General features: G+C 37.0%; 1 protein-coding gene across 12 annotated transcripts in view; it reads right to left on the reverse strand.

The window, feature by feature from the left end:
- BAZ2B (bromodomain adjacent to zinc finger domain 2B) overlaps positions 1–14,310 on the reverse strand; it is a 173,908-nt gene that overhangs the window by 38,518 nt on the left and 121,080 nt on the right. For all 12 annotated transcript variants that reach the window (XM_075511375.1, XM_075511368.1, XM_075511374.1 and 9 more), the window contains 4 exons: positions 10,534–10,744; positions 5,805–5,897; positions 5,620–5,681; positions 686–751 (listed from right to left, as the gene is read on the reverse strand). In XM_075511375.1, the coding sequence (XP_075367490.1) occupies positions 686–751; positions 5,620–5,681; positions 5,805–5,897; positions 10,534–10,744 (432 nt within the window). The remainder of the gene's footprint in view (positions 1–685; positions 752–5,619; positions 5,682–5,804; positions 5,898–10,533; positions 10,745–14,310) is intronic.

The raw sequence follows: 14,310 nt of genomic DNA on the forward strand, positions 1-14,310 counted from the left end.
AGTTATGTGCCTTTAAAAGTTCAAAACATCATCACATATCGTGTACATTGCAACAGATTTCTTCCCCAATGCAGCTTTCATAATCAATCAATTCACAATTCATTTACTTTCTAAAAATTAAGCCAGAATTTCAAGTCCCACTCAAAACTGCTTCACCTGGCTATTCTAACTAAGAACATAAGTATACACAGAAACAAGAAAATATAAATGCAAAAGAGATTACCATTATTTTTGCCATGAATGGAGACTTGAAAACTAGCAATCTATCTTTGCTAGTATACTAGCAAACTAGTATAGTATACCAGTATATTATGGCATATATATAACCTTAGTATTTTAAATCCACTGGACTTCATACAGAGCAGAGCATGATACTGCTTTAACATCCTATTATTGCAAACTTGTTTTCTAACAAAGGAATACTTATGCTGTTAACTTTAGCAAATACAAGACTATTTGTGTAGAAAGTCGGGAACCCAAGTGAACATTTGCAAGATTTGGGTCGCAGTTAATATAGATTTTTTTAAGAAAAGTACTTTAAGACACATTTTTGAACTGGCCTGTGGAAGTCCAGGTTGTTAGAGCTGTTATATTTAGTTACATTCCTAACTGCATGTGTGACTATTAAAATACAACATTCTTTAAAATGGTAACACAAAAGTTACATTTGATCCATTATTTTTACCTCTAAAATTTGCTGAGCTCGAAGTTCTTTCTCCATTCTGATTTGCTGGATTCGCTTAATTTTTTCCTACAAGGGGAAGAAAGTTATTTCTTTTTAAAAAAACAATACTGAGAAAGTGAATTTACTTTTACATTCTAAAAAATGACCAAATTTAGACATATATATGTTTTGTTATCGAGTCTCACACCCATTGTAGTCAATTGTTCCCATATAACAGTGTATTTCTGGAATTTTTACTAGCATTAGGAGATGTCTGGTATATCCCTGAAGGAACCAACATTTAGTTATGCATAGGTACTCATGTGTAAGTTGTCATAGTATTTTTTTTTTTTTAACAGCTTTAAGGGGACCAGATTAACGACCACGTTAAGTAAGCTAGCAGCATTCAAATTCTAGCTGGCAATGGTGGAGCTATTTAGGAATGAATGGAAATGGGATCTATGACATGAAAAACATGTTTTGATCTGATCTCCCTGAATAAGAAATACGGTGTTCTGTCAAGCCACTATTTTCTGCCTTGGTTCTAGCAGCCTTTCAGTTCATTATGGTACCACGGGCAACATGAAGAATCTGAGTACTGTGAAAGCCAAAGCACATACTCTGTCAGCCAACAATAGTCACCCACATGCAACCTGGATAATATTATTAGTTAAGTACACTTCCATTTCTCCAGATTTTTAAAGCATTCAGGTAACTGATGATGAGTTTGGATGCTTTAATATGTAGTTTAGGGGACTAAGTTTTATACATGCTGAAGAGTGAAATAACAAAAAAAGTAACTGAAACAGCAGCCACAGGCAGTACAACATATTTCAGCATGTTTCATCATGGTAAGAAGAAAACGATCAAGCTAAGCACTCCACAGATGAATGCTGTGTAACCATATTCTAATTTATTCTTTTCCAGGAATTAGTTCAATCATTGCAAACTTTGGGATTAGTTCACATTTCCTGCGCTGCATGGGTTTTGTCTGTTAAACAGTAATGACCCAAGCTCATATTAAAAATTTCATAGCACATTATTAGAGGCTTTATTATCTCAAAAAAGCTGCTTGAGCCGCAGTGACTACAAAGGGACCATCCTGAAGAGAAGTGCTACAATACATTCAGCTGGACTTGCTGTAAAGTTTTAACAGCAAAACAGAGACCACGGAAAAGCCCTGCAAGCTGGGAGGCCCAAGTCGGAAGCCTGAAGTGGAGCTCAATGCTCTTTTCTGGAACAGCAGATGTTTTCCCAACAGCGAGGGTAAAGCCCATCTGTATGGAAGACATTGTTTTCTTGTGAGCTGGTCTGAGACTCTAGAACGTGGACTAATCTCAAATTTTACTTTCTAGAGAACACCTAGTGATGCATATACTTTATGGAAAAATAACTAAAACCAAAACCAAGCCCCTAAAGAAAGATAATCTAGAATATTTAACAGAAAAGGAGCAATCACAGAAGAGAACAGACATACGAAATTTCCTGAAGAATAGAGCTCCAATACGAGACTACCACGTGAGGTCTTACAAACTTCAGGCAAATCTTACCAGCTCCTTAAACTATTGAGAAGTCCAGCATTAGACTACCTTATCCAGCAAATTCATTCAGGGCCTTGTTTATACAGCGTTGAACTTTTATTTTCAACATGCAAAGGTCCCAGCATGGACCTTAAGTATCTATTATTCCCCATTATACTTTACAAACAAAACTGTACAAAAGTTGAGAGTATGTAGTATACTCTTTCAATTCCACAAAGGCTAGAGTTATACAGAACAAACTTCAGTAGAGATCAGTAAAGAAATATCTCAGAGAAGAAAAGTAGTATTCTACACATTGGAATAATGAAAATTTTATCAGTTTATACATCAAGAAGGAATATGGTGATGATAAACAAGGTCTGGATTTGACGTATTCACCAACTAAGCAATTCTTGCTCCCTGCACACCTAAGAATGTTAGGACCACTTTATAATCATAGGGTGATGTGAATGGATACAAGTCCAATACTCTTTAAAAAAAAAAAAATAAAAAAAAAAAATCTGTGTTATTTGCCTTTCTTCAACAAGTATGGCTTGCCTTCAGAAGTGGAAACTTTGAAGCTATCACTATCTACAAAAGTTCAGAATGGTTGAGGTTGTCACCTTGTCAAAAAAACCCTGCTCAAGAAGGGTCACCTAGAGCCAGTTACCCAGGACCACGTCCAGGCAGCTGTTGAAAGTCTCTAAGATGGGAGACTCCACAACCTCCCTGGGCCACCTGTTCCAGTTCTCGGTCGCGGTGACAAAGTGTTTCCTGATGTTCAGAGGGAACCTCCTGTGTTTCAGTTTGTGCCCACTGTCTCTTGTCCTGTCACTGGGCACCTCTGAAAAGAGCCTGGCTCCGTCCTGTTTGCACCCTCCCCTCCAGGTATTTATACACATTGGTGAGATCCCCCTGAGCCTTCTCTCCTCCAGGCTGAGCAGTCCCAGCTCTCTCAGCCTTTCCTAGTTTAACTCATAGATGGTAGAGTGACAACTTCTAGTCCACTGTCTAGTATACTGAGCACTTTCTTCATGGAAAAATCTAAACAGTTACCAACAAAGGATTAATTGTTATCTATTCCTGAGATATTTACGGTAGTCTGCAGTAACATGAATTTTGGTTAACTACTTAAAAAAAAAAAAAAGTATGTTAGGTTATGATATCTGGATTTCAAAGATGTGAAAGGCCTTTATATTGTCATTGGTTTTTTTTAATCACCTCAGGATGCCACTTACAGGCAAAATAATGAGAGATCTCATTTCCTAAGTGGTGGGATGATGAGATCATACGAACACATTGAGGGGCTGGAGCGTGTCCCAGAGAAGGGCAACAAAGCTGGGGAAGGGTCTGGAGCACAAGCCGGATGAGGAGCAGCTGAGGGAACTGGGGCTGTTTAGCCTGAAGAAAAGGAGGCTGAGGGGAGACCTTATTGCTCTCTACAACTGCCTGAAAGGAGGTCGTGACAAGGTGGGGGTCGGTCTCTTCTCCCAAGTAACAAGCCATAGGACAAGAGAAAATGGCCTCAAGTTGCACCAGGGGAGGTTTAGAGTGGATATTACGAAACATTTCTTCACCGAAAGGGTTGTCAAGCTGCCCAGGCTTGGTGGAGTACAGGCTGCCCAGGGAAGTGGTGGAGTAACCATCCCTGAAGGTATTTAAAAGACATTTGGATGTGGTGCTTAGGGGCATGGTTTAGTGGTGGACTTGGCAGTGCTAGGTTACCGGTTGGACTCAATGATCTTAAAGGTCCTTCCTTTCCAACCTAAACGATTCTATGATGCTATTATTTAATCCTAATTAATTGTTCTCTGAGATTAAAAAAAAAACACAAACAAATGAAATAGAGACATGTTTTGGTTTGCTGATTTCTGAATCTGAATGTTAGACATGACACTTCTACAGAGATCCAAATGCAACTTAGCTGCAAAATAAAATTCAACAGAGACACAACAGGTTGAAAAGGTGTAACTAGGAGCCCCCCAAAAAATTGTAACTAAACCATCTTTAGAAAAAACACAACTGAACTACAATATAAATAGACTACAGTGAAGACACTGCACCACTGAAGAAACATTTTCCCTGCAACAAACTTCAGCTTTATCCTGTATGAAAGGCATGAGGTATTTTAAATCAGGAAGTTAATGGAACGTCCCAAGAAGCTGATGCAGTGAATGCAGTGGAAGTCAAACCTGGAATCCTGTCTTCCCATGTCCAACTTCAAAATTTTATTTAGAGCTAAAAATACACACTACATTACAAAGTAACATGTCATCGAGTGCAAATATTTATAGAATTTCATGCAAATTTCAGTAAAAGTTTCTATCACAAATAAAAGGTATTGGTTTTAATAGTAAACGTTCATCCTTTCCATCTCCATATATCCCTTTAATTTAAGCCTCTCTAAATACTACGATAAGAATATGAACATTGAACATAAAACAGTTAATTCAAACAATATTTAGACAGTCTTGTTTAAAAATAATCAAATGTACTGTCTGTACTATGCATACACATACTAATTCAACAGTAGTGCAGACTGAATTGGCCTACCGAAGTCAACTTTTCCTACTTTTAGAAGGTTCTATATACTTATTCTCTGCTACTGTAAGAGGGCAAAAACCTAAAGCAATAATGGTACTGAATACAAACAATGTCTTTTCACGAAAGCTAAAAAATTTGTCCTTTGATTGCTACCAGATGAAGTATTTAATTTCTGAACTCTGTAGTAAATTTCATACTGAACAGAACGAATATAGAAAACCAACCACACAAATATATTTTTAGATGCAAATTATTCCCTTCTAAAAATTTTCAGATTCCCAACATACATAACTTTTCACTAATTTGTTAAAATCAGTTGTTAAAAAAATTAAAAGCCTACTTCCATAAGTAGCTTCATTTGGTAAAGTTTATATGGCCTCACTCTTATTGGAAGTATTTGCTATGACAGTATTTAACAACACTTGTATCTTTAAAAACATGTATTAATTCACTGGCATACTGAGATACAACCCTTCACACACAACCTAAAACCACTGACAGCCAGCCAAAATCACTGAAGAAGCTAATTACACTATTCTAGTATTTACATAAACAGATATAGCACTGTTTGTTTTCACAGAACAAAATAAAGGAAGACTGCATCACTGTACTTCAGTAGCAGTTTTTGAATTTCTTACTGATATTGGCAAGCAGTTACATATGTTGGGTGGCTTAAATCAACGCAGACAAAACTACAGCGTCCTGACAACATGAACAACTATAGAGTTTAGATTTTTAAATAATACACACTGTGTGTTCTTTAAAACTAGATTTAAAAAATTAACTTAGTAATCAGAATACTTAATAATTTACTAAATAATTGAAATACATCTAATTCAATAATTCCAAACACAATTTAAAAAGCTTATTTACCAATCACACAAAGTTTACCTGCTGCTTCATTATCTTTATCTGCTCCTTTTGCTTTCGCTTTTCTTCAGCTGCCATAATAGCTAACAAACAAAAGCAAACAAAAAATTAGTATCAGCAGAACATGACAAGAGACAGGTAACTTTTCATTCATACTTTTCAAAATAATCTGCTAGCATGCACAAACTTTCACAAGTAATACTTACCTTGCTGTTTTTTCGCTTCTTTGGCAGCTCGAGCTTGTTCCTGCTTCTGAAGTTTTCTCAGTAGCTTTATTTGGGCTGCTTGCCTAGCTATTTCTGTTACAAAAAGAAAATATTAAGTTCATAAAAACAATGCTGTCCAACAGTAAAGATATAGCTCATATTCCAGACATTTGCATGAGGTAAAGACAGAGAAAACAGTGGATTTGTTTTGCACAGATCTACCTTGACAACATTTCACTATCAACTACCTTTAGTGCTATCTCATGTATCAGCAAATGAACATGGATACTTTCTACATAAAAGAAAATACTATTTCTGGAGGAAAAAATTACCTGTTAAGTGATAGCATCAGGCCAATAATGCTGCTTTATTTAAAAACTGATTTCTTCTTTATTTTTAAAGCAGAAAACATTTCTCGGAGTACTAAATCAACATTTTATTCAGAAAGCATGAAATTACTGTTTTCCTTGTAAGTCACCTCATGTAATTATCTAATCCTTTTTTAACAATGCAGTAAGAGCACACTCATCTGGGTCACACTTCCCAGATTAGTAAATTCCTGAAGTATTCTACTACTTTAAGTGAGAACATTTACGAAATGTGGATGAACTGTGCATGGGCACACTAATGTTAAGACAGCTGTAGGAAGGATTTTCTGAAGGTTGAATTCAGCTTGCTACTCAAAGGACTGAGGTCCAGGACCTCTTTGATAGCATTCTCCAAAACACTGTCAGCTTCTTGTGCGATGACCAAGATGCAGGCAGACATATGGAAAATCCATGTATAGATAAGATGATGCTGTAGATAGCAAGGGTGGTGTAAATAGGTACATGACAACAGGGAAACCTTCAGGGCCAAGGGGAAACCATACAGAAGGAGAAGTTACACCTTAATTGAAACAGAACCAGTAGCTGGAAATTAGAATTTATGTTATAGAGGAGAACTTAAAACTATGAACTATACGGAAAGGCCAACAGATGCAGGGGACCGCTTAGTCTGAATTGATGCAATCTATGAGGAGGATGTAGTTACTGTTCAGCATGTGTTTGAAAAGGACAGATGGGAAACAAACACCTGTACTGCAAAAAACAGGGACAACAAATCTGACCACCTGTATTTTCATTCAACTAGTATGTGCTCTATTGAGCAAAATTTAAGGGCTTCTAAATCAAGCTAAGAAATCTAAAAAGAAATTAGGGAAACTAGAATTCTTGGTATCAAATGATAATCCAGATGTAACGGACATCTCATGGACACAGCAGAAGGATAGTTAATAATACATGGTGTTTCCAGGTACCAACGTTACAGGAATGTCAGAATGAGATGTACAGGCAGAAGACCAGCCTTCTCTGCAAAGTGCAGCATCAAGTCACATAGCATAAAAACAATGAAGAGACATCTACATCTATGTAGTCCATTTGGTGGAACCGTAAAAGAAGCTGTACAAAAGCAGTCTTCAAGCACGCATACTTCAAGTGAGCAACCTAGAAGCAGTTCAAAAAAACGTATACTTGTCCAGGTAAACACTGAGCCGCACTGAAAAAAGGAAAAAGGTAGTCCATATGTGGCTCTTCAGAAAAGGAGGCCATCAGAGGAAAATGGTGAACGTGTAAAAAATGAAAAGTTTGTTCAAATAAGAACAGGAAAGCCTATGACACACCAAACTTAAAGAGTGAGTTAGAAAGGCTAAAAAAGAATTTGAAGAGCACCTTGCAAAGGATGCCTGAGCAGACAGTAAAAGATCTTTACATACATCACAACAGGAAGGCATAAATGCAATCAGTGGGACCTAACGATGAACAGGATAGAAAAAAGAGCCTTAGAAAAAAAGGTTACTGAATTCCTTGTGCCAGTCTCTACTGCTGAAGATGTTGGGTAGATTCCCCTACTCAGTTCATCATCTACAGCAGACAGGTCAGAAGACATAGATGAATTTGAGGTAAATATAAAAGAAGTATTAGATCAAAGAGGTAAGTCAGATGTTAACAGATCACCAGGACAGACAGAGTAAGCTGTGAAATCTGAAGGAACACTAACATGAAACTACAAGACACTGGTCTGGGTGTTTACCGTATTATTAACAACAGGCACTGTGTCATAGGATTGGCAAGTCTCATCAACAAAAAAACGACTCTAGAAGTAGTCTTGGAAACTGCAGATCAGTCTGATTTTCCTTTCCTGTTGAGGTGGTAGAGACTTATTGTACATATTATGTCTTATATATACTTACTGAGTACATTATAAAACACCATCAGTTCAGACAGTCAGCATGGCTTCTACAAAGAGAAATTCTGCCTAATTTCAGGTTTCAATGGGAGTGTCAGTAACAGGGAGATAAAGAGAATCTAACGGACATAACGTATTTGGAATTTCAGAAAGTATTTGACTAGGTTCTAAGTCAAACATTATTAATAAACTAAGCTGTTATGTTATTGAAGGAAAGCTTCACAGACTGAAAGCTCTTTAAATGATAGCAGGTGAACGGCAGAGATCAGCAGTCACCTTTTGTGATGAAGAGTTATTTTAGCGGGTTTCTTCACTAATCAATATTAGAACCAGCTTTATTTAATATCTTTTTTCATCAATGAAACCTGTAAAGGGGACTGCAAAATTAAATCCCAAAATGTGAAGATGATATTAAGCATTCTGGAAAATCCAAGGCTGTGCTGACAGCAAGGAACTCTGGAAGAGCCCTGCAAAACAGTGGGCAAAGGTAGCAGATGAGCTTCATCATAGATAAATGTAAGGTAATACACCTAGAAAAGAAATACCAAAATTAGAGGACACATAAGAGGATCAAAGGGATGGAACAACTACCTTTTGAGAAAAGACTAAAAATACTTGGGCTCTTCACTTTGGAAAGGAGAAGACTAAGGACAGAGAGGATCAAGGTCTGCAAAATCATCAAGGTGGTGGGTAACATAAACTGGAGAACTGTTATTCTCCAAACCCCGCAATAATGGAACTAGAGAACACCCACTGACAGTAACAGAAGATTATTTTTTTAAAAATGAAAATGGTCCAGTATTTTGCAGACTTCTGGAACTTGTTGCCACAGGAGGCTGGCAAAGCAAACATTGTCAGGAGGTTAAAAAACAAAGAACAGGCTAACTCACGGGCAACAGTTCCATAAATAGAAAGTAAATGGAGCAAGAAAAAAATGTGCTCTACAACATCACTCAAAATACCTCAGGATGCCACAGTGCATGTATGAGGAAATAAACAGGCCAAGAAGTGATTAGGTTCACATGCTTTCTCCAAGCAGCATCTCCTATGGCCACTACTGGAGACAGAGCTCTGCACTAGATGAACCGCTGGGCTAAGCCACTGAGACACTTCTTATGTTCTCATGAGGGGGGAAAAAAGCAGCAAGGTAGATATGAACGTACGTAACATCAAATATTACACATTCTGAATCTTCTTGTATATATAGACCATATGTTGTTCATTTTATTAAATGCTACAGTGTGTGGTGGGAAAATAGACATGGGAGAGTGCTCCTAAATACTTCCCCCCCATCCCTTACAGTGACCTATATAGGGAAAGGGAAGATACAAAGTGAAGCAAAATGGCTTAGTGACTAGGGCTTATCTTTTCCCACTGAGAAGAAAAGACTTCTGGAATCAGTTAGTCTCTCAACAATAAATACACAGCCTCGCAGCAAATGCTACAATGCTTCAGCAGTTGACACTTACGGTTTCCTAATTCTCAGACTGAACAAAAGGTGGTGGTGACCTTAACACGCAGGTAAAATAGCTGTGCGACACTACAAGACATACCATGTACTAAGGTATTTCTAAAACTGCCTTCTCTCTTGTCCATGTGTCCAAAGCATTACCATTGCATGCCTTCAATAGATCTATACAGAACAGTAGCCTTTGCAGGCAGCAAGACACAAAGAATCACACCAAGGCAGATACTAAAGGCACACATACTCTTAGCAAGGACATTATGCAAAATACAAGGTAGCTACCCAAACACGTCCACAGTCAGCACATGAAAGAACAGTTAAGTCTTAAGTTAAACCAAACATCCTGACTCCTGGGCTGTAAGAATTTTTCACATTGGATTAGATGCATTCAGAAAATATGACACAGTTATGGACTAAAGAATTGAAATTCAAAAGTCATGTACCTGATGTGTATTTAAAACCAGGCCCTCATGCTTTTGATATATAGTAGTACTTGATATCATGAAAGTTCTACTGTCAACTTTGGTACTACTTATTACAGGATCCTATTCAACCTTATGGGCATTTAAATCTTGTCACTATCAGGGATTCCACAAGAAAAGTATTTTCCCTGGAACAGCCAAAAGCTTCACAGAAATGCTAACTTAGTGGTTTTCAATTTCAATTTCTAGGTCCACTGTTGTTTGAGCTGATACAGGGGAAAAAAAAGATCTGTTGATTTTTGCCAGTTTAAAATAATACATCAGTGGTAACCAGATTATCGAGTGTCTGCTTTTTTAAATTTTATAGATCTAAATAAAGTAACTATAGAGTAAGCTCTTAGACACGCATTTACAGACACACTTCTTTCTTTGAATCATATATACACTTACTGATCTTGAAAAAGACAAAGGCTTCAATAAAAGCATGTGACAAATTTCCGAACTAAAATGTTGTATACTAATATCCAAGTGAAACACATCACTCCTCTTTAGAAAAAACATTAACTCTGTATATACTGATACCTTCTGTTCGTGAAAACAATAACGTACTTCTTACCTTGAGCCTGGAGCTTTCTTAAAAGCTTTGCATCGCTGTTGTCTAGAAATTCAGTGCTACCAACATTCGGAGGTCGGCCTTTGCGTCGTCTCATTCTTGACTCCTCTCTAGAGTGCTGTCTGTCTGGATTTGGTGGTCGTCCTCTACGCCCTTCCATAGCTCTGATACGGGGAATTACTTCCTCTTCCTTCAGAAGACACCACTGCACACCCTTTTAATTGACACATTTCACAGACAGGTATTATAAACCCAGATTAAAAAAAAGGAAAAAGAAATCTAAGACACTTGAGAACATGAACAGCAAGAGTTTTGGGTTGTTCCCCCCCCCCCCGAATATTTTTTATTTATATATATATATTTTAATATATATACATATTTTTATATATATATATATATATTAAAAAATATGCAAGAGCTGTGATGTACTATTTGGGCAGTACGATGTTTTGATGATGCACAGAAGCTATATATTGACAGGCTATCACTACCAACTTTTGTAAATTGTACTACTATGCAAGATTTTGAAGACTATTCAGTGACATACACAGTTATTACCTAGCAGGTATGCCACTACTGTGTCATTTTTAATTATTTCTGACCAAATCGCTTATTGCTCAACCCTTTTTAAAAGGTGAAATAGATTCTTCCTTATTACATAAACTCAAAAATAACTACTCTGCTTTCACATAATCCACTGCTCAACATGAATGAAAAAAAGTGTCAAGCTATGAGTCACTGTCTTCCAACTGTTAGTGTTTACAGAAATTTTGACATACATAACAAGCAAAGGCAGTAGTATATTTTCAAATATTGCTTTCTGGGGTGTTGTAGATCTCAACAACCAAGTTGAAAAAAACCACAGATTCATTTTAATCTTGAAGTTTTATTTAGTACAATTTAGTTCTACCCTCATCTACTGCAGAAAAATTAATTTCTGCGCCAACTTAGAAGTTATAAACTTTTGATTGCTTCAAGAATCCATCTATGTGAACTAAAAGTTATGTTAACTATATTCTCTAACTGAACAAAATATGCAGCAATACATTCAACCCTTTCTTTCACTATTACTACTGTTTTTTTGCGGAGTCTAAGACAAACACTGAAATACTTTGTCAATACAAATAACCAAGTTAGTCCTCACATAGCAATACCTTTACTTTAACTGATAAAAAGTAGAGTTTATTGCGCCTACTGAGCAGAAGAGGAGCACGGTTTATCTGATCCTGTTTGATTGAACATGAGTATTTCAAAATTGTAACGTGTTTTACCATTTTCCCAAGTGTTTGAAAAATGCGAGGAAAAAAAATGTAAGCTAAGTATCCTTCAGGACTACTCCATAATCTGCCTTAAAAAGGTTTGTAAAAGATTTTGAAAATGTCTGCTAAAGCAAGAATGAAAGTTGGTAACTTATAAAACACATTAGTTAAATATCTGTTCAGAAAAAATACATTTGCATTACCAAAAGTTTTCACATTTATATGGACATAAATACTGAAAGCAAATTTGCTGTACCATAAAATACATTTTTATTTGCTTTTTCTGACAACTTATCTTTTAATTCTTCCTGCTCATTCTTCATAATTACAAATGTTTAATATAAGATTCGACAAAAGAAATGGCATTTTGCTAATGAAACATTCAGATTCCAAGGAAGCTATCGGTATCTCCAAAGATACCTTTTTTTGAAGTTTGAATCACTCCCAGTTAAGACCAGCCCAAGAGTACATCTCACGCTTAGTTAACAGACTTCCCAAAGGGCTTTGTTATTAGCTATGTTCCTAAAAACAAGCTGTTCAGAATCATGACCATATCACTATGTGTACAATGCATCATCACTAAGAACTTTTTAATCCAAAATAGTTACGTCTAACACTTAAACAGAAATTAATTCATTTTCTGTCTTTAAGAGTACTACTTAAAGAGTACTACTTAAAGAGTACTACTTAAAGAGTACTACTTAAAAGGCGGGGGGGGGGGGGGGGGGGGGGAATATAACAAATATGCGGAAGAGAAAGAGAGGTCTACAAGATCATTACTGCCACAGAGACTACGGATGTATATTACATTTTCCTAATGCCTCCCAAAGGAGAAACTAGAGGCCATCAAATGAAGCTAGTAGAAGGTTCAATAAGCAAAAGGACCTGGCGTTTCAAGGAATGGGGAGAAGACTGTTTAATGTCCTGCCAAAGGACATCGTGGATGCAACAAGTTTCCTCAAGTTTAAAAAAGGACAAGACAAAAATAGTCCAGAACAGATCCATTAAGGGTTAAGCAGGAGTTAATTGACCATCTATATTTTGTGCTCAGGTATCTTTTAAAATCTGACCCAAAATACATTTCTATTAAAAGAACGTACAATCTGATATTCTGTGGATTTTCAATATTCCAAAGAAAAAAATATGGGGGTTGTGCCCCAACACAGGAGAATCAGGGGCTTACATAAAATCTAAGCTTTGCTACACAAACATTAGAGAAAAAACGGCAATAACACTGAAATGTTGTGGTTTATTGTAGAAACTAATCAAAGTAATAACTTAATTCAATTTCTCACCTTCAGGCATCTACCATCTATTGCAACACTGTACATCAGGACATTTGCCAAAAAGTCACCAGATAACTATGCGTGGCAGCAGAATCAAGCTCAAAGCCCATTAACCAAACTAATGAACAAAACCATAGGCACTCACAAGAATCAGACATCCTCTTTTCAGTTTAGATTTGTGAGAAAAAATTAACAACAAAGCATTCTAAACTGAATTCTAGAATTCAGAATAGGACAAACATTTTAAATTCCAGTTTCTAGAAAAGGAAGCAAATAATTACTACTACATTACAAACACGTATGACAGCTGATTTTAAAGTTGGCTGTTCTGTATGGTATTTTTATTGCGTCTGTCAAATATTTTAGAATTCTAAATAGTTATTCACAGAATAAGTCTGTTAAGTAAACAACAATAAGCTTAAGAATCAGCTTTAAAAAAAGGTACAAAACCACCAAACATTCTTTTCACCGCTTTATGAAAAATCTTATTGGGGGAAAAAAGCGCATACCATGTTTACCATGACTTAGCGATTACTCCCAGAGAGCTATATCCAGGTTAAAAAGTCTGTATTTTGCCCTTACTGATATTTCACCTTCAACTACATGGATCTGAATGGAGCTGCATGAAGAGTCAAGTTTTCTCTAACTTCATAATGACCCTGAGAAGGAAAGGGCTGAGAGAGCTGGGACTGCTCAGCCTGGAGGAGAGAAGGCTCAGGGGGATCTCACCAATGTGTATAAATACCTGGAGGGGAGGGTGCAAACAGGACGGAGCCAGGCTCTTTTCAGAGGTGCCCAGTGACAGGACAAGAGACAGTGGGCACAAACTGAAACACAGGAGGTTCCCTCTGAACATCAGGAAACACTTTGTCACCGCGACCGAGAACTGGAACAGGTGGCCCAGGGAGGTTGTGGAGTCTCCCATCTTAGAGACTTTCAACAGCTGCCTGGACGTGGTCCTGGGTAACTGGCTCTAGGTGACCCTTCTTGAGCAGGGGGTTTTTGACAAGGTGACCTCCAGAGGTCCCTTCCAACCTCAACCATTCTGTGATTGTGATGAATACTCTTGCTGTAATATATTAATGAAAGCCAGCAAGATGCTATCTTAGGGCACAGCTCAGTATCACTCCACAACACTCTCTTACATCTATGACTTGATGCAGTATTCCTATACATGTTACTCGAACTCATAAGGACCCATGCCCTCGCCATCACATCAAATCACATTCACACTA

This window comes from Mycteria americana, chromosome 9 (genome assembly GCF_035582795.1).
Source record: "Mycteria americana isolate JAX WOST 10 ecotype Jacksonville Zoo and Gardens chromosome 9, USCA_MyAme_1.0, whole genome shotgun sequence".
Classification (NCBI taxonomy): Eukaryota; Metazoa; Chordata; class Aves; order Ciconiiformes; family Ciconiidae; genus Mycteria; species Mycteria americana.